The sequence below is a fragment of the Vidua chalybeata genome, chromosome 1 (assembly GCF_026979565.1).
Source record: "Vidua chalybeata isolate OUT-0048 chromosome 1, bVidCha1 merged haplotype, whole genome shotgun sequence".
Classification (NCBI taxonomy): domain Eukaryota; kingdom Metazoa; phylum Chordata; class Aves; order Passeriformes; family Viduidae; genus Vidua; species Vidua chalybeata.
In genome coordinates this window covers 152,202,660-152,224,053 of record NC_071530.1, presented here as the reverse complement: position 1 = coordinate 152,224,053, position 21,394 = coordinate 152,202,660, and the positions used below count along the sequence as shown (strand labels likewise).

Below are 21,394 nucleotides of genomic sequence, written 5' to 3'. Positions count from 1 at the left end.
GGTTCTATGGGGTCCCTAATTTTGGGGGGGCTCCCAATGGGGGTCCCCAAACGGGAGGATCCATCGGGACCCCCAATGGGGGGGGGGGGTGTTTCCCAATCCGACCCCCCCCCCCCCCGCCGCATTTTGGGCGCTCCCGGCCCCGCCCCTTGCGCTCGCAGCCAATCACCTCCTAGTGGGCGTGGTAACGGTTGATTGACAGCGGGGGGGGCGTGGCCAGCGCGGGCGCGGCGGTTGGAGCCGCTGGGGGGCGATGTGAGGAATTTGGGGACAATTTGGGGACATTTTGGGGGGGGGGGGAGGGGTCTGGGCTCCCAAATCCCCACATCCCGCCACCCTCGTGTCGCCTGTCCCCATCCCGTGCGGTGGCACTTGTCGCGGTGCCACCCCCCTTCCCGGTGCCCGTTGTCGCCGGTGCCACGTTCGCGGTGCCACCCCCGTGGCAGTTGTCCCCTGTCCCGGTGCCACCCCCTGTCCCGGTGTCCCTGTCCTGGTGCCACCCCCTGTCTCGGTGCCACCCCGTGTCCCGGTGTCCCCTTCCCTGTGCCACCCCCTGTCCCGGTGCCACCCCCTGTCCCGGTGTCCCTGTTCCGGTGCCACCCCCCGTCCCGGTGTCCCTGTCCCGGTGCCACCCCCGTGCCAGCTGTCCCTGTCCCGGTGCCACCCCCTGTCCCGGTGCCACCCCGTGTCCCGGTGCCACCTCCTGTCCCGGTGTCCCCTGTCCCGGTGCCACCTCCTGTCCCGGTGTCCCCTGTCCCGGTGCCACCCCCGTGCCAGCTGTCCCTATCCCGGTGCCACCCCCTGTCCCAGTGCCACACCCTGTCCCGGTGCCACCTCCTGTCCCGGTGTCCCCTGTCCCGGTGCCACCCCGTGCCAGCTGTCCCCGCTCCCGGTGCCACCTCCTGTCCCGGTGTCCCTGTCCCGGTGCCACCCCCTGTCCCGGTGTCCCCTGTCCCCGCTGCCACGTGCCCGCTCCTTGCGTCCCATTCCCGGTGTCCCCTTCCCGGTGCCACCCCGAGTCCCGGTGTCCCAGTGCCACCCCCTTTCCCCGTGCCGGTTGTCGCCGGTGCCACCCCCTGTCCGGGTGCCACCCCTGTCCCGGTGTCCCGCGCCCGGTGCCACCCCCGTACCGATTGTCGCCGGTGCCACCCCTTTCCCGGTGTCCCCGATGCCACCCCTGTCCCTGTCCCCGCTGTCCCCGCTGCCACGTGCCCATTCCCGGTGCCACCCCCTTTCCCCGTACCGATTGTCGCCGGTGCCACCCCTTTCCCGGTGTCCCGGTGCCACCCGCTGCCACGTGCCCAGTCCCGGTGTCCCCATCCCCGTTTGTCCCCGCTCCCGGTGCCAACTCCCATTCCCGGTGTCCCATCCCCGTTTGTCCCCGTGCCGATTGTCGCCGGTGCCACCCCTTTCCCGGTGTCCCGGTGCCACTCCTGTCCCTGTCCCCGCTGCCGCGTGCCATTCCCGGTGTCCCATCCCCGTTTATCCCCGTGCCAACTCCCATTCCCGATGTCCCATCCCCGTTTATCCCCGCTCCCGGTGCCAATTCCCATTCCCGGTGTCCCCTTCCTGATGCCCCATCCCCGCTCCCGGTGCCAGTCCCCTTCCCGGTGTCCCCTTCCCGGTGTCCCATCCCCGTTCCCGGTGCCAGTCCCATTCCCAGTGTCCCCTTCCCGGTGTCCCATCCCCGTTTGTCCCATTCCCGGTGCCAGTTCCCATTCCCGGTGTCCCCTTCCCGGTGTCCCATCCCCGTTTATCCCCGCACCCGGTGCCAGTCCCATTCCCGGTGTCCCCATCCCCGTTTGTCCCATTCCCGGTGCCAATTCCCATTCCCGATGTCCATTCCCGGTGTCCCATCCCCGTTTATCCCCGTTCCCGGTGCCAGTCCCATTCCCGGTGTCCCCTTCCCGATGTCCCATTCCCGGTGTCCCACCCCCGTTTGTCCCCGTTCCCGGTGCCAGTCCCCTTCCCGATGTCCCATTCCCGGTGTCCCATCCCGGTTTATCCCGTTCCCGGTGCCAACTCCCATTCCCGGTGTCCCATCCCCGTTTGTCCCGTTCCCAGTGCCAATTCCCATTCCCGGTGTCTCACCCCCGTTTATCCCCGCTCCCGGTGCCAACTCCCATTCCCGGTGTCCCCTTCCTGATGTCCCATTCCCGGTGTCCCGGTGCCACCCCCTTTCCCGGTTCCCCCCCCATTTCCCGGTGTCCCGGTGCCCCCCCTTTCCCGGTTCCCCCCCGTTTCCCGGTGTCCCGGTTCCCCCCCTTTTCCCGGTGTCCCGGTTCCCCCCGTTTCCCGGTGTCCCGGTTCCCCCCGTTTCCCGGTGTCCCGCTGCCCCGCCCGTCCCTGTCCCTGCCCCTTGCCCGTTGCCCTTGGCTCGTTGCCCTTGGCCCGTTGCCCTTGGCCCGTTGCCGCTCGCCCCTCGCCCGTTGCCCCTCGCCCGTTGCCCGTTGCCCCGGAGCGCTCCGCCGCTCCTCCAGCCCCGCGGCGCCCCGGGGACCTTGCCGGCCTCACCGGGGGCGGCTCCGGGGCGGTGTCCCCGGAGGGGAGGAGGAGGGCAGGGGGCGGCCGTCGCCCGCCGTTGTCGCGGCGTCCCGCGGGGGCGATGCGGGCGCTGAGGGCGCTGCGGCCCCGCAGGCTCCTGGCGATGGCGGCCGCGGCGGCGGCGGCGGCGGCCGGCGGGGTCCGGCGGGGCCCGGTGCTGAGCCCCGAGTGCATGAACCCCGCCATCCGCCGCGTGGAGTACGCGGTGCGCGGCCCCATCGTCGTGCGCGCCACGGAGCTGGAGCAGGAACTGCGCAAGGTACCGGGGAAAAAACAAACAAAAAAAAAAAAACCCAAAAGAACCCCAAAAAGAACCCAAAAAAAAAACCCGAACGGAACGGGACAGGATAGGACCGGGAGGAACCGCGGGGCAAACGGGACACTCGGTCCTGGAGCGGGAGGAGGAAATCCCGAACCGGGACAGCCCGTCCTGGAGCGGGAGGAGGAGATCCCGAACCGGGATAACCCGTCCTGGAGCGGGAAATGCCCCCCACGAACCGGGACACTCAGTCCTGGAGCGGGAGGAGGAGATCCCGAACCGGGACACTCGGTCCTGGAGCGGGAGGAGGAGATCCCGAACCGGGACACTCGGTCCTGGAGCGGGAGGAGGAGATCCCGAACCGGGACAATCCGTCCTGGAGTGGGATGAGGAGATCCCGAACCGGGACACTCGGTCCTGGAGCGGGAGGAGGAGATCCCGAACCGGGACACTCGGTCCTGGAGCGGGAGGAGGAGATCCCGAACCGGGACACTCGGTCCTGGAGCGGGAGGAGGAGATCCCGAACCGGGACAATCCGTCCTGGACCGGGAAGTGCCCCCCAGGAACCGGGACACTCAGTCCTGGAGCGGGAGGAGGAGATCCCGAACCGGGAACAGCCCCACAGAACCGGGATAACCCGACCCCAAACCGGGATAACCCGACCCCAAACCGGGATAATCCTCCTGGGCCGGGATAACCCGACCCCAAACCGGGATAATCCTCCTGGGCCGGGATAACCCGACCCCAAACCGGGATATCCCGACCCCAAACCGGGATAATCCTCCTGGGCCGGTATAACTCAACCCCAAACCGGGATAACCCGACCCCAAACCGGGATAACCCGACCCCAAACCGGGATAACTCAACCCCAAACCGGGATATCCCGACCCCAATCCGGGATAACCCGACCCCAAACCGGGATAACTCAACCCCAAACCGGGATATCCCGACCCCAATCCGGGATAACCCGACCCCAAACCGGGATAACCCGACCCCAAACCGGGATAATCCTCCTGGGCCGGGATATCCCGACCCCAAACCGGGATAACCCTCCCGGACAGGGATATCCCGACCCCAAACCGGGACCCCCAACCTCAAAATCGGGACCCCAGACCCCAAATCGGGACCTCGAACCCCAAACCGGGATAACCCTCCCGGACAGGGATATCCCGACCCCAAAATCGGGACCCCCCGACCCCAAAATCGGGACCCCAACCCCAAAATCGGGACCCCCCACCCTAAATCGGGACTCCAGACCCCAAAATTGGGACCCCCAGACCCCAAATCGGGATCCCAGACCCCAAATCGGGACCCCCCAAAATCGGGACCCCAGACCCCAAATCGGGCCCCCCCCAAAATCGGAACCCCCCCCAACCCTAAATCGGGACCCCCAACCCCAAATCGGGACCCCCAACCCCAAAATCGGGACCCTCGAACCCAAATCGGAACCCCCCCAACCCCAAAACCGGAACCCCCCCAACCCCAAAATCGGGACCCTCGAACCCAAATCGGGACCCCCAAAACCGGGACCTCCAATCTCAAAATCGGGTCCTTGAACCCCAAAACCGGGACCCCCAACCCCAAATCGGGACCCCCCGACCCCAAAATCGGCACCCCCAAAATCGGAACCCCCCCAACCCCAAAATCGGGACCCCCCGACCCCAAATCGGGACCCCAGACCCCAAATCGGGACCCCCCCAAACCCGGGGCTCCCTCCCTGCACCCCCCACTTGGCCCCTCCCGCCCCAAAAGCACCCCCAAAGTGGGGGTTTACCCCAAAAATTGATTTTTTTATCCCCCTAAAAATGGGATGTTTCACCCAAAAAAAGTTTTCCCCCTAAAAAAGGATTTTTCCCCCAGAAGAGTTTTTTCCCCCCCAAAAAAAGACTTTTTTCCCCCAAAAAAGAAATTTTCCCCCCAAAAATGGGAATTTCCCCCCAAAAAAAGGAATTTTTCCTCCCAAAAATGGGATTTTTACCCTAAAAAAGGAAATTTTCCGCTCAAAAAGAGGATTTTTTTTCCCAAAAAAGTACATTTTCCCCCAAAAAAGGAATTTTCCCCCCAAAAAAGGAATTTCCCCCCCAAAAAAGGATTTGTCGCCCCAAAAAAGGCGTTTCTCCCAAAAAAAGGATTTTTATCCCCAAAAAAGAAATTTTAACACCCAAAAAAGGAATTGTTCCCCCTAAAAAAAAGGGATTTTTTTTTCCCCTAAAAAGGAATTTTTACCCCCCAAAAAAAAGGATTCCCCCCCCCCCCCTCAAAATGGTTCTTACCTGTGTCCCCTCCCCCACCCGGGAACTTTCCCACGCCCGGGGGTCCCTTTTTGGGGGGGGGTGGGGGAGGGGCTTGGCGACATTCCGGTGGTGGCAGCGGGGGGGTGGCAGGGGTCACGAGGGGACACGGGTGACAGAGGTGACACATTCGGGGCGGTGCCACCCCGCGGGGCAGAGTCCGAGGTGGCCAAAGTCCGGCCCGAGTGGCCGCTGTCACCTGGGCGCCGGGGGTGGGGACATCGCTGCCACCCTGCTGTCCCCAAGGAGGTCCCCAAGGAGGTCCCCGATGTCCCCAATGTCCCCATTCCTGCTCCCCGCCGGACAGGGGACACGGGGGTGGCGCCACCCCCCTGCTGGTGACAGCCGTGTGACAGCGGGGGTGGCCCTGCGGGGGGACGGGCAGGTCGTGACCCCCGACCTGGTTTTGTCCCTGTCCCCTGTCCCCATCCCTGTCCCTTGTCCCCATCTCTGTCCCTGTCCCCATCCCTGTCCCTTGTCCCCATCCCTGTCCCTTGTCCCCATCTCTGTCCCTGTCCCCATCCCTGTCCCTTGTCCCCATCTCTGTCCCTGTCCTGTCCCCTTGTCCCCATTCCTGTCCCTGCCATCCCTGTCCCTGTCCCTTTCCCTTGTTCCCGTCCCTGTCCCCTTGTCCCTGTCCCTGTCCCTTGTCCCCATCCCTGTCCCTTGTCCCCATCTCTGTCCCTGCCATCCCTGTCCCTTGTCCCCATCCCTGTCCCCTTGTCCCCATCTCTGTCCCTGTCCTGTCCCTGTCCCCATCCCTGTCCCCTTGTCCCTGTCCCCTGTCCCCTGTCCTGTCCCTTATCCCCATCCCTGTCCCTGCTGTCCCCATCACCATCGCCATCCCTGTCCCTGTCCCCATCCCTGTCCCCATCCCTGTCCCTGTGCCTGTCCCTGTCCCCATCCCTGTCCCTGTTGTCCCCATTCCTGTCCCCTTGTCCCCATCCCTGTCCCCATCCCTGTCCCCTGTCCTGTCCCTTATCCCCATCCCTGTCCCTGCTGTCCCCATCACCATCGCCATCCCTGTCCCTTGTCCCCATCTCTGTCCCTTGTCCCCATCCCTGTCCCTGTCCCCATCCCTGTCGCCATCCCTGTCCCTTGTCCCCATCCCTGTCCCTTGTCGCCATCCCTGTCCCCATCCCTGTCCCTGCCATCCCCATCCCTGTCCCTTCTCCTCATCCCTGTCCCCATCCCTGTCCCTTGTCCCTGTCCCTTGTCCCCGCCCCCGTCCCCGCTGTCCCCCAGGGTGTCCCCAAGCCCTTCACCGAGGTGATCAAGGCCAACATCGGCGACGCGCACGCCATGGGCCAGCAGCCCATCACCTTCGTCCGCCAGGTACGGCCCTGGGGACGCGGCGGGGCCACCGGGCCGCTGCCACCCCTGTGCTGTCACCCGGCTGTCCCCTCGGCCAGGTGACAGCGCTGTGCCTGTGCCCGGAGCTGATGAAGGACGCGTCCCTGCCCAGCGACGCCAAGGAGCGCGCCCAGCGGCTGCTGGCGGCCTGCGCCGGCCAGAGCGTGGGTCGGTGTCACCTCCCCGGGGAGGGGACAGCGCCGCTGGCACCGCGCGGGGAGGTGGCACCGCGCGGGGAGGTGACACCCGCGTCCCCTTCCTCAGGCGCCTACAGCGCCAGCCCCGGCGTGCAGATGGTGCGGGAGAACGTGGCGCGCTACATCGAGCGGCGCGACGGCGTCCCCGCCAAGGCCGACGACATCTTCCTGTCCACCGGCGCCAGCGACGCCATCGTGGTACGGCGACATCGGCCACCACCCCCCCCGCCGCCGCCATCCCGGGGACACCGGGCGCGGTGCCACCCCCCGGCCGTTCCCACGGCGGGCGGCGACAAAGGGACCTTTGTGCGGCGGGAGGAGGAGGAGGAGGAGGGGGGGGGTGGCACTTGTGTCCTTGGTGTCCCCACGCCTCGCCTGGGGACAGCGCCAGCTTCTCCTCCTCGGGGGGGGGGGTGGCACCGCGTTGTCCCCAAGGCCGTGCGGTTGCCGTGGTGATGGCGGCGCTGTCGCTGGGGGGAGCGCGGCGTTGTCCCCCTCGTTGTCCCCCTCGTTGTCCCCCTCGTTGTCCCCCTCGTGTCGGTGTGCCATCGCCACCGCCCAGTTGTCCCCACGCTGCCCCCAAGCTCCTGTCCCCTCATTGTCCCCACCGTCCTGTCCATTGTCCCCACTGTCCCTTGGGCTCACCATCCTGTCCCCTCATTGTCCCCACGGCCACCCCAACCTGTCCCCTCGATGTCCCCACGATGTCCCCGTGTCCGTGGCCTCTATCTCCACCCCTCACTGTCCCCTCATCATCCCCATGTCCCCTCAGTGTCCCCTCAATGTCCTGATTGCCACCCCACGGTGTCCCCTCATTGTCCCCAAGATGTCCCATCCATGCCTTGATTCCCAGCCCAACCCATCCCGATTGTCCCCACTCTGTCCCCTCAATGTCCTGATTGCCACCACAACCTGTCCCCTCAATGTCCCCACGATTCCCATCCAAACCCGTCCCCTCGCTGTCCCCTCATTGTCCCCTCCTTGTCCCGATTCCCACCCCCGATTGTCCCATGATTGTCCCCATCTCTGTCCCTTCACTGTCCCCTCAATGTCCCCCATCCCACCCCCTGATTGTCCCCTCGCTGTCCCCTGACTGTCCCCTCTGGCTGTCCCCAGAGCTGAAGCTGCTGGTGTGGGGCTCGGGCTCGTCGCGCACGGGGGTGCTGATCCCGATTGTCCCCTCAGTGTCCCCTCAATGTCCCCCATCCCACCCCCTCATTGTCCCCTGATTGTCCCCATCCTCTCCCCTCGCTGTCCCCTCCATGTCCCGATTCCCACCCCCTGACTGTCCCCCCTGGCTGTCCCCAGAGCATGCTGAAGCTGCTGGTGTGGGGCTCGGGCTCGTCGCGCACGGGGGTGCTGATCCCGATCCCGCAGTACCCGCTGTACTCGGCGGCGCTGGCCGAGCTGGACGCGGCGCAGCTCGGTTATTTCCTGGCCGAGGAGCGCTGCTGGGCGCTGGACGTGGCCGAGCTGCGGCGGGCGCTGAACGAGGGCCGGCGGCGCTGCTGCCCCCGCGTGCTCTGCATCATCAACCCCGGCAACCCCACCGGTAACGGCCGGGGGGCGCCACCTGTGGGGCGGGGGCCGTGGGGGGCGATCCGTGGGGTGGGATCTGTGGGGTGGGATATATGGGGTGGGATCTGTGGGGTGGGAGCCGTGGGGTGCGATCCGTGGGGTGGGATCCGTGGGGTGGGATTTATGGAGTGGGATCTGTGGGGTGGGGGCCGTGGGGTGCGATCCGTGGGGTGGGATATATGGAGTGGGATCTGTGGGGTGGGACATATGGGGCAGGATCCATGGGATGATATCTATGGGGCAGGATCCATGGGATGATATCTATGGGGTGGGATCCATGGTGCGGGATATCTGAGGTGGGATCCATGGGATGATATCCATGGGGTGGGATCCATGGGGTGGGATCCATGGGATGATATCTGTGGGGCGGGATCCGTGGGGTGGGATCCATGGGATAATATCCATGGAATGATATCTATGGGGCAGGATCCATGGGATGATATCTATGGGGTGGGATCCATGGGGTGGGATATATGGGGTGGAATCCATGGGGTGGGATCCATGGGGTGGGATATCTGAGGTGGGATCCATGGGATGATATCTATGGGGTGGGATCCATGGGATGATATCCATGGGATGATATCTATGGGGCGGGATCCGTGGGGCGGGATCCGTGGGACATCCATGGTGGGATGACACCCGCGGCTGTCCCAGGCCAGGTGCAGAGCCGGGAATGCATCGAGGACGTCATCAAGTTCGCCTACGAGGAGAAGCTTTTCCTCATGGCTGACGAGGTGGGCGGGGCGGGGCGGGGCGTCCCCCATTCCCGGGAAAAGCCCGGAATTCCGGGTGACATCCCGGGGTGTCCCCACCGCCCACCCCCAGGTGTACCAGGACAACGTCTACGCCGAGGGCTCGGCCTTCCACTCCTTCAAGAAGGTCCTGATGGAGATGGGGCCGCCCTACTCGGACTCGGTGGAGTTGGCCTCCTTCCACTCCATCTCCAAGGGATTCATGGGAGAGTGAGTCCTGGGAATGCCGGGATTGTCACCCCCCCCACCCCGCCCCGCCTGGCGGCCGAGGTCCCCACGGGTCCCACGAGACGTGGGACGGAGGTGCCACCACCCCCTGGACCTCCTGGGGGTGGGATTGGGGTCATGGATGTCATGGATTGGGGATGGAGATGCCACCACCACCCCCATGGATGTCCTGGGGTTGGGATTGGGGTCATGGATTGTCATGGATGTCTTGGATTGGGGATGGAGATGCCACCACCACCCCATGGACGTCATGGATTGGGGATGGAGATGTCACCACCAACCCATGGATCTCCTGGGGGTGGGACTGGGGTCATGGATTGTCATGGATGTCTTGGATTGGGGATGGAGATGCCACCACCCCATGGATCTCCTGGGGTTGGGATTGGGTCATGGATTGGGGATGGAGATGTCACCACCACCCCATGGATCTCCTGGGGGTGGGATTGGGGTCATGGATGTCATGGATTGGGGATGGAGGTGCCACCACCCCATGGATGTCCTGGGGTTGGGATTGGGGTCATGGACTGGGGATGGAGATGCCACCACCACCCCATGGATGTCATGTATTGGGGATGGAGATGCCACCACCACCCCATGGATCTCCTGGGGTTGGGATTGGGGTCATGGATTGTCATGGATGTCATGGATTGGGGATGGAGATGCCACCACCACCCCATGGATCTCCTGGGGTTGGGATTGGGGTCATGGATTGTCATGGATGTCATGGATTGGGGATGGAGATGCCACCACCACCCCATGGATCTCCTGGGGTTGGGACGGGGGCTGCCACCACCGCCCCATGGATCCCTTGGGATGGGGATGGAAGTGATGTAGGATGGAAGTGCCACCACCCCATGGATCTCCTGGACTGGGGTTGGACGTGACAGCGGATGTGGAGATTCCATGGATGCCATGTCTTATCCATGGATTCCCATCCCAGAGCCCTATCCATGGGTCCTTCTCCACAGATTCCCATCCATAGATCCCCTTCCATGAATCCCACCCACAATCTCCCATCCATGGGTCCTTCTCCATAGATTCCCATCCATGGATCCCATCCCAAACCATGGATCCCACCCACGAATCCCACCCTCATCTCCCATCCATGGATCCCATCCCAAACCCTCATCCATGGATCCCATCCTTGGATCCCATCCATGGGTCCTTCTCCTCAGGTTCCCATCCATGGATTCCCATCCCAAACCCCCACCCACGGATCCCATCCATGGATCTTTCTCCATAGGTTCCTATCCATGGAGTCCCATCCCAAACCCTCATCCACGGATCCCATCCATGGATCTTTCTCCATAGGTTCCTATCCATGGATCCCATCCCAAACCGTCATCCACGGATCCCATCCATGGATCTTTCTCCATAGGTTCCTATCCATGGATCCCATCCCAAAGCCCCATCCATGGATCCCATCCATAGATCCCCACCCATGAATCCCACCCCCATCTCCCATCCATGGATCCCATCCGTGGATCCCATCCATGGGTCCTTCTCCATAGGTCCCCATCCATGGATTCCCATCCCAAACCCCCATCCACGGATTTTCACCTGCAACTCCCATCCATGGATTCCATCCATGGATCCCATCCAAGGATCCCATCCGAGAATCCCACCCAGATCTCCCATCCATGGGTCCTTCTTCATAGGTTTTCATCCATGGATCCCATCCATGGATCCTTCTCCATAGGTTCCCATCCATGGATTCCCATCCCAAATCTCCACCCACGGATCCCATCCATGGATCCCATCCAAGGATCCCATCCGAGAATCCCACCCAGATCTCCCATGTATGGGTCCCTCTCCACAGGTTCCCATCCATGGATCCCATTCATGGGTCCTTCTCCATAGGTTCCCATCCATGGATTCCCATCCCAAATCCCCATCCACGGATTTTCACCTGCAACTCCCATCCATGGATTCCATCCATGGATCCCATCCAAGGATCCCATCCGAGTATCCCACCCAGATCTCCCATCCATGGGTCCTTCTCCATAGGTTTTCATCCATGGATCCCATCCATGGATCCTTCTCCTTAGGCTCCCATCCATGGATTCCATACGTGGATCCCATCCATGGATCCTTCTCCATAGGTTCCTATCCATGGATCCCATCCCTAACCCCAATCCATGGATCCCATCCATGGATCCTTCTCCGTAGGCTCCCATCCATGGATCCCATTCATGGATCCTTCTCCGTAGGCTCCCATCCATGGATCCCATCCATGGATCCTTCTCCGTAGGCTCCCATCCATGGATCCCATTCATGGATCCTTCTCCATAGGTTCCTATCCATGGATCCCATCCATGGGTCCCTCTCCGTAGGCTCCCATCCATGGATCCCATTCATGGATCCTTCTCCATAGGCTCCTGTCCATGGATCCTATCCATGGATCCTTCTCCATAGGTTCCCATCCATGGATTCCCATCCCAAACCCCCATCCATGGATCCCACCCACCCACGGATTCCACCACCAGCCCCATCCCCATCCCATCCCATCCCTCCTCCCGCCGATCCCACCCCCGCTCCCGGCTGCCCCCGCCGCCCGTGCCGTTCTTCCGGCGGTGCCGATTCCGGCGGTGCCGGTGCCGATTCCGGCGGTGCCGATGCCGGCGTGTCCGTCGGCAGGTGCGGGCTGCGGGGCGGCTACGTGGAGGTGGTGAACCTGCACCCCGAGGTGAAGGCGCAGCTCGCCAAGCTCGTGTCCGTCCGGCTGTGCCCGCCCGTGCCGGGACAGATGGTCCTGGACATCATCATGGACCCGCCCAAGCCCGGAGAGCCGTCCTACGAGCGCTTCCAGGCGGTACGGAGCGCTGGGGTTGGGATTGGGATTGGGATGGGATCCATGGGATGGGATTCACGGTCATGGATCCACCCAAGCCCGGAGAGCCGTCCTATGAGCGCTTCCAGGCGGTACGGAGCGCTGGGATTGGGATTGGGATTGGGATCCATGGGGTGGGATTGGGATTGGGATTGGGATCCATGGGATGGGATTCACGGTCATGGATCCACCCAAGCCCGGAGAGCCATCCTACGAGCGCTTCCAGGTGGTACGGAGCGCTGGGGTTGGGATTGGGATTGGGATGGGATCCATGGGATGGGATCCATGGGATGGATCCACCCAAGCCCGGAGAGCCATCCTACGAGCGCTTCCAGGTGGTACGGAGCGCTGGGATTGGGATTGGGATTGGGATCCATGGGATGGGATCCATGGGATGGGATCCATGGGGTGGGATTGGGATTGGGATCCATGGGGTGGGATTCATGGTCATGGATCTACCCAAGCCCGGAGAGCCGTCCTACGAGCGCTTCCAGGTGGTACGGAGCGCTGGGGTTGGGATTGGGATTGGGATCCATGGGGTGGGATCCATGGGATGGGATCCATGGGGTGGGATTGAGATTGGGATTGGGATTGGGATCCATGGGATCCATGGGGTGGGATCCATGGGATGGGACCGATCAGATGGAATTCATGGGATAGGATAATGGGATGGGATCCATGGTCATGGGATCCACGGTCATGGATCTACCAAGCCCGGAGAGCCATCCTAAGAGCGCTTCCAGGCGGTACGGAGCGCTGGGGTTGGGATTGGGATCCATGGGATGGGATCCATGGGATGGGATCCATGGGATGGGATCCATGGGGTGGGATTGAGATTCAGATTGGGATTGGGATCCATGGGATGGGATTCACGGTCATGGATCTACCAAGCCTGGAGAGCCGTCCTATGAGCACTTCCAGGTGGTACGGAGCGCTGGGGTTGGGATTGGGATTGGGATTGGGATCCATGGGGTGGGATTGGGTTTGGGATCCATGGGATGGGATTCACGGTCATGGATCCACCCAAGCCCGGAGAGCCGTCGTATGAGCGCTTCCAGGTGGTACGGAGCACTGGGGTTGGGATTGGGATTGGGATGGGATCCATGGGATGGGATCCATGGGATGGATCCACCCAAGCCCGGAGAGCCGTCCTACGAGCGCTTCCAGGCGGTACGGAGCACTGGGATTGGGATTGGGATTGGGATTGGGATCCATGGGATGGGATTCACGGTCATGGATCCACCCAAGCCCAGAGAGCCGTCATATGAGCGCTTCCAGGTGGTACGGAGCACTGGGATTGGGATCCATGGGTTGGGATCCATGGGATGGATCCACCCAAGCCCGGAGAGCCGTCCTACGAGCGCTTCCAGGCGGTACGGAGCACTGGGATTGGGATTGGGATTGGGATGGGATCCATGGGATGGGATTCACGGTCATGGACCCACCCAAACCTGGAGAGCCGTCGTATGAGCGCTTCCAGGCGGTACGGAGCACTGGGATTGGGATCCATGGGTTGGGATCCATGGGATGGGATCCATGGGATGGGATTGAGATTGGGATTGGGATTGGGATCCATGGGATCCATGGGGTGGGATCCATGGGATGTGACCGATCAGATGGAATTCATGGGATAGGATAATGGGATGGGATCCATGGTCATGGGATCCATGGTCATGGATCTACCCAAGCCCGGAGAGCCATCCTAAGAGCGCTTCCAGGCGGTACGGAGCGCTGGGGTTGGGATTGGGATCCATGGGTTGGGATCCATGGGATGGGATCCATGGGGTGGGATTGGGATTGGGATCCATGGGGTGGGATTCATGGTCATGGATCTACCAAAGCCCAGAGAGCTGTCCTACGAGCGCTTCCAGGTGGTACGGAGCGCTGGGATTGGGATTGGGATTGGGATGGGATCCATGGGGTGGGATTGAGATTGAGATTGGGATTTGGATCCATGGGATGGGATTCACGGTCATGGATCCACCCAAGCCCGGAGAGCCGTCATATGAGCGCTTCCAGGTGGTACGGAGCGCTGGGGTTGGGATTGGGATTGGGATTGGGATCCATGGGATGGGATCCATGGGATGGATCCACCCAAGCCCGGAGAGCCGTCCTACGAGCGCTTCCAGGCGGTACGGAGCACTGGGATTGGGATTGGGATTGGGATTGGGATCCATGGGATGGGATTCACGGTCATGGACCCACCCAAACCTGGAGAGCCGTCGTATGAGCGCTTCCAGGCGGTACGGAGCACTGGGATTGGGATCCATGGGTTGGGATCCATGGGATGGGATCTATGGGATTGAGATTGGGATTGGGATTGGGATCCATGGGATTCATGGGGTGGGATCCATGGGATGGGACCGATCAGATGGAATTCATGGGATAGGATAATGGGATGGGATCCATGGTCATGGATCTACCAAGCCTGGAGAGCCGTCCTAAGAGCGCTTCCAGGCGGTACGGAGCGCTGGGGTTGGGATTGGGATTGGGATCCATGGGTTGGGATCCATGGGATGGGATCCATGGGGTGGGATTGAGATTCAGATTGGGATTGGGATCCATGGGATGGGATCCATGGGGTGGGATTGAGATTCAGATTGGGATTGGGATCCATGGGATGGGATTCACGGTCATGGATCTACCAAGCCTGGAGAGCCATCCTACGAGCGCTTCCAGGTGGTACGGAGCGCTGGGATTGGGATTGGGATTGGGATGGTATCCATGGGATCCATGGGATCGATGGGTTGGGATCCATGGGGCAGAATCCATGGGGTGGGATCTATGGGGTGGGATCCATGGGATGGGATTCATGGTCATGGATCCACTCAAACCCATCCTACGAGCGCTTCCAGGCGGTACGGAGCGGTGGGATTGGGATAATGGGATAATGGGATGATGAGATAATTAGATAATGGGATAATGGGATAATGAGAAAATAGGATAATGAGATAATGAGATAATGAGATCATGAGCTAATGAGATAATCGGGTAATGAGATAATGGGACAATGGGACAATGGGATGGGACGATGGAATGGAATTGGGATGAGATAATGGGATAATGCAATAATGGGATAATGGGACAATGGGATGGAATGGAATGGAATTGAATTGGGATGGGATAGTGGGATAATGGGATAATGGGATAATGGGATAATGAGATAATTATATAAGGAGATAATGAGATAATGGGATAAGGGGATTATAAGATAATGAGATACGGAGATAATGAGATAATGGGATAATGAGATAATGGGATAATGGGATAATAGGGTAATGGGATAATGGGATAATGGGATAATGAGATAATGGGATAATATGATAATGAGATAAAGGGATAATGGGATAATGGGATAATGAGGTAGTGGGATAATGGGATAATGGGATGGGATCATGGGCTGGAATGGAATGGAATTGGGATGAGATAACTGGATAATGGGATAATGGGATAATGGGATGATGGGGTGGAATGGAATGGAACTGGGATGAGATAATTGGATAATGGGATAATGGGATAATGGGATAATGGGATAATGGGATAATAGGGTAATGGGATAATGGGATAACCGGATGGAATGGAATGGAATTGGGATAGGATAATGGGGTAATGGGATAATGGGACAATGGGACAATGGGACATGGGATGGGACAGTGGGACGGGATTGTCCCGGAGCAGCATTCCCACGGCTCCGTCCGTCCCGCAGGAGAAGGAGGCCGTGCTGAGCGCGCTGGCGGAGAAGGCGCGGCTGACGCAGGAGCTGTTCAACCGCACGCCGGGGATCCACTGCAACCCCGTGCAGGGCGCCATGTACGCCTTCCCCCGCATCGACCTCCCACCGCGCGCCCTGGCCGCCGCCAAGGTCCGGCAGCGCCGCGATCCGCGCCGGGTCCCAACCGGGAGATGGGGGCATGGGCGGGATCCCAACTGGGATGGGCGGGATCCCAACCTGGAGATGTGGGAATGGCCGGGATCCCAACTGGGATGGGCGGGATCCCAACCGGGAGATGGGGGCATGGATGGGATCCCAACTGGGATGGACGGGATTCCAACTGGGAGATGGGGGCATGGATGGGATCCTAACTGGGATGGACGGGATCCCAACTGGGATGGACGGGATCCCAACTGGGATGGACGGGATTCCAACTGGGATGGATGGGATCCCAACCTGGAGATGTGGGAATGGGCGGGATCCCAACTGGGATGGACGGGATCCCAACCGGGAGATGGGGGCATGGATGGGATCCCAGCTGGGATGGACGGGATTCCAACTGGGAGATGTTGGGATGGACGGGATCCAAACTGGGATGGGCGGGATCCCAACTGGGATGGACGGGATTCCAACTGGAGATGTGGGAATGGACGGGATCCCAACTGGGATGGATGGGATCCAAACTGGGAGATGTTGGAATGGGCGGGATCTCAACATGGAGATGTTGGGATGGGCGGGATCCCAACTGGGATGGGTGGGACCCCAACTGGCATGGATGGGATCCCATCCTGGAGATGTGGGGATGGACGGGATCCATCCTGTGATGGGATCCCAGCTGGGAGATGTAGAAATGGATGGGATCCAAACTGGGATGGACAGGATCCAAACTGGGATGGACAGGATTCCAATTGGAGATGTGGGAATGGACGGGATCCCAGCTGGGATGGATGGGAGGGATCTCAGCTGGGAGATGTTGGGATAGATGGGATCAACCCTGATCCATGTGGGGCTCACTGGGATTGATCCCAGGAATTGTGGGACCCACTGGGATCAATCCCAGGAGTTGTGTGACTCATAGGGATCGATCCCAGGAATTGTGGGACCCACTGGGATTAATCCCAGGAGTTGTGGGACCCACTGGGATCAATCCCAGGAGTTGTGGGACCCACTGGGATCAATCCCAGGAGTTGTGGGACCCACTGGGATTAATCCCAGGAGTTGTGGGACTCATCAGGATTGATCCCAGGAGTTGTGGGATTCACTGGGATCGATCCCAGGAACTGTGGGACCCACTGGGATCAATCCCAGGAGTTGTGGGACTCACAGGGATCGATCCCAGGAATTGTGGGACCCACTGGGATCAATCCCAGGAGTTGTGTGACTCATAGGGATCGATCCCAGGAGTTGTGGGACCCACTGGGATCGATCCCAGGAATTGTGAGACTCATCAGGATTGATCCCAAGAATTGTGGGTCTCATGGGGATCGATCCCAGGAATTGTGTGACTCATAGGGATCGATCCCAGGAGTTGTGGGACCCACTGGGATTAATCCCAGGAGTTGTGGGACCCAGGAGTTGTGGGTCTCATGGGGATCGATCCCAGGAATTGTGGGACTCACGGGGATCGATCCCGATCCATGTGGGGTCTGTGGGATCAGCCCTCGGACGCCTGCGGGATGGGATCCCTGTTTTTCCCACCCCGTCCCCCATCCCGAATTCCCAGGAGAAGAAGCAGGCCCCGGACATGTTCTTCTGCATGAGGCTCCTGGAGGAAACCGGGATCTGCGTTGTCCCGGGAAGCGGCTTCGGACAGAAGGAGGGCACCTACCACTTCCGGTGGGTTCCTGGGAGATCCCACCCCAAATTCCCTCTTCTTGGGAGATCCCCTCCCAAATTCCCTGTTCCTGGGAGATCCCACCCTAAATTCCCTGTTCCTGGGAGATTCCATCCCAAATTCCCTCTTCTTGGGAGATCCCATCCCAAATTCCCTATTGCTAGGAAATCCCACCCCAAATTCCCAGTTCTTAGAAGATCCCCCATCCCAAATCCCCAAATTCTGCCATCCCAAATCCCCCAACTCCCCCATCCCAAATCCCCCCATTCCCAATTCTCAAATCCCCAAATTCTGCTGTCCCAAATCCCCCCATCCCAAATCCCCAGTTCCCAAATTCCCCATCCCAAATCCCCAATTCCGCCCATCCCAAATTCCCAAATCCCCCCATCCCAAATCCCCAATTCCCCAAATTCCCATATCCCAAATGCCCAAATCCCAAATCCCCCATCCCAAATCCTCAAATCTCCCCCCTCAAATCCCCAAATCTCCCCATCCTAGATTCCCCCATCCCAAATCCCCAATTTCGCCCATCCCAAATTCCCAAATCCTGCCATCCCAAATATCCGTCCCAAATCCCCAAATCTCCCTATCCCAAATCCCCAATTCCGCCCATCCCAAATTCCCAAATCCCGCCATCCCAAATCTCCCTGTCCCAAATCCCCAAATCTCCCCATCCCAAATCCCCAATTCCCCAAATCCCCAATTCCCCAAATTCCCATATCCCAAATGCCCAATTCCCAAATTCTCAAATCCCCCCTGCCAAATCCCCCCACCCAAATCCCCAAATTCCCCCATCCCAAATTCCCAAATTCCCATATCCCCCCCCAAATCCCCCCACCTCAAATTCCCGAATCCCAAATCCCCCACCCCAAATCCCCCCATCCCCAATCCCCAAATCCCCCCATCCCAAATCCCCCAAATTCCCAAATCCCAAATCCCCCCATCCCAAATCCCCAAATCCTCCCCACAAAATCCCCAAATCCCCCACCCCAAATTCCCTCTTCCTCCACCCCAAATTCCCAAATCCCCCCATCCCCAATCCCCGAATTCCCGTCCCAAATCCCCCATCCCAAATCCTCAAATTCCCCCGTCCCAATTCCTCAAATCCCCCATCCCAAATCCTCAAATTCCCCTGTCCCAAATCCTCAAATTCCCCATCCCAATTCCCCAATTCCCCAAATCCCCAAAAATTCCCCAAATCCCCATCCCGACTTTTCCTTGACCACAACTTTTGCGATTCCTGGGCCAAAAAAAAATTTTTTTTTTGTCCTTTTTTTTTTTTTTTTTTTTTTTTATTATTTTTGGGGACAATTTTGAGACAACGATTCCGGAAAATTTTTTGGGGTGGATTTTGGGGGAATCCCTCCTCGCTTTTCCCGCTTTTTTTTTTTGGGGGTTTTTTTTTGGGATTTGTTTTTTTTTTTTTTGATCCCGCCAGGATGACCATCCTGCCGCCCACGGAGAAGCTGAAGATGCTCCTGGAGAAGCTCAGCGCCTTCTACACCAAGTTCGTCAAGGAATTCTCTTAACGAGGGCGGCCACGCCCCGGCCACGCCCCGCCTCTGTCACCTCCAACAATTCCCACCGAGAATTCCCACCGGGAATTGGGTGGGTTTTGGGTTTTTTTCCCGGGAATTCCGGGGCAGGTCCCCCCCCCCCCCCCCCCCCCTCCACTCCCCAAATAAAGGACGGTGACGAGCGGCTGGGATTTGTGGGATTTGTGGGATTTGTGGGATTTGTGGGATTTGTGGGATTTGTGGGATGGAGGGAATTTTGGGTGGGGGAGGAGGGGGTTTGGGGTCAGGGGAATTGCGGCAGGTCGTTTTCCTGGGAATTCTGGCTCCTCCAATTCTTGGGAATTCCGGTTCCTCCAAGCCTTGGGAGTTACAGCTCCAACCCTTGGGAATTCTGGCTCCTCCAATTCTTGGGAATTCCGGTTCCTCCAAGCCTTGGGAATTCCAGCTCCAACCCTTGGGAATTCTGGCTCCTCCAATTCTTGGGAATTCCGGTTCATCCAATCCTTGAGAATTCCAGCTCCAATCCATTGGAGTTCCAATTTCAGTCCTTGGCAATTCAGTTCCTCAAATCCTTGGGAATTCCGGTTCCTCCAATCCTTGGGAATTCCAGTTCCTCAAATCCTTGGGAATTCCAGTTTTTCCAACCCTTGGGAATTCCAGTTCCTCAAATCCTTGGGAATTAATTCCTCCAATCCTTTGGAATTCTGGCTCCTCCAGTCCTTGGGAATTCCAGCTCCAATCCTTGGCAATTCCAGTTCCGCAAATCCTTGGGAATTCCAGCTCCAATCCTTGGGAATTCTGGCTCCTCCAATTCTTGGGAATTCCGGTTCCTCCAATCCTTGGGAATTCCAGCTCCTCCAATCCTTGGGAATTCCAGTTTTTGCAACCCTTGGGAATTGCAGTTCATCAAATCCTTGGGAATTCCAGCTCCAGCCCTTGGGAATTCTGGCTCCTCCAATTCTTGGGAATTCCGGTTCATCCAATCCTTGAGAATTCCAGCTCCAATCCATTGGAGTTCCAATTTCAATCCTTGGCAATTCAGTTCCTCAAATCCTTGGGAATTCCGGTTCCTCCAATCCTTGGGAATTCCAGTTCCTCAAATCCTTGGGAATTCCAGTTTTTCCAACCCTTGGGAATTCCAGTTCCTCAAATCCTTGGGAATTAATTCCTCCAATCCTTTGGAATTCTGGCTCCTCCAGTCCTTGGGAATTCCAGCTCCAATCCTTGGCAATTCCAGTTCCTCAAATCCTTGGGAATTCCAGCTCCAATCCATGGAAATTCCAATTTCAACCATTGGGAATTCCAGTTCTTCCAATCCTTGGGAATTCCAGTTCCTCCAATCCTTGGGAATTCCAGTTCCTCAAATCCTTGGGAATTCCAGCTCCTGAAATCCTTGGAAATTCCAATTTCAACCCTTGGGAATTCCAGTTCTTCTAACCTTTGGGAATTCCAGTTCCTCAAATCCTTGGGAATTCTGGTTCCTCCAACCCTTGGGAATTCCAGTTCATCAAATCCTTGGGAATTCCAGCTCCTGAAATCCTTGGAAATTCCAGTTTCAACCATTGGGAATTCCAGCTCTTCCAACCCTTGGGAATTCCAGTTCCTCAAATCCTTCAGAATTCCGGTTCCTCCAACCCTTGGGAATTCCAGCTCCAACTCTTGGGAATTCCAATTTCAACCATTGGGAATTCCAATTACAACCACTGGGAATTCCAGCTCTTCCAACCATTGGGAATTCCAGCTCCATTTTGTCCTGGAAATGGGATTTTGGTCCTGGATTTTATCCCGGATGCCGTGCCGGGATCGCTCGGCTCCGTGTTCTGCCATGGAATTCCCGGGCGAGGTCGAGGTTTTCGGGGCTTTTCCCAAATCCGGAGGTTCCGGAGCCCGTTCCTGATAAATCCCGAATTGGGATTGGGGTTTCTGGGGGATTCCGGCACAGGAGAATTCCCACCGGAATTGGGCGTGGAAGTGGCGGAAGAGCAACAGCAGAGACAGCGTGGGCACAAACCCCAAATCCCGAAGTCCTGAAATCCCGAAATCCCCAAATCCTGAAAATCCCAAATCCCCAAATCCCAAAATCCCAGCATCCCAAAATCCCGAAATCCCAAATCCTGAAATCCCCAAATCCCAAAATCCTGAAATCCCCAAAGCTCCAAATACTGAAATCCCAAATCCTGAAATCCCCAAATCCTGAAAATCCCAAATCCCCAAATCCCAATGTCGCAGAAATTCCAAAATTCCAGCATATCCTGAAATCCCAGTGTCCCGAAACCCCCAAATCCCCAAACCTCCAAAC

General features: G+C 59.1%; 1 protein-coding gene across 2 annotated transcripts; it reads left to right on the top strand.

Moving 5' to 3' along the window:
* The first annotated feature begins 228 nt into the window (after positions 1-228).
* GPT (glutamic--pyruvic transaminase) lies at positions 229-19,286 on the top strand. 2 transcript variants are annotated; one of them, XM_053944473.1, is made up of 12 exons: positions 229-255; positions 2,638-2,803; positions 6,340-6,429; positions 6,507-6,615; positions 6,712-6,842; positions 7,953-8,196; positions 8,877-8,956; positions 9,048-9,184; positions 11,840-12,014; positions 15,739-15,894; positions 17,468-17,580; positions 19,017-19,286. In XM_053944473.1, coding segments are annotated over exons 1-12 (1,494 nt in total). In that variant the 5' UTR covers positions 229-253; the 3' UTR covers positions 19,108-19,286. The 2 variants fall into 2 exon arrangements, with proteins under 2 accessions (XP_053800448.1, XP_053800440.1); XM_053944465.1 differs by lacking the exon at positions 229-255 and having other exon boundaries at positions 2,606-2,803.
* Positions 19,287-21,394: the final 2,108 nt, after the last annotated feature.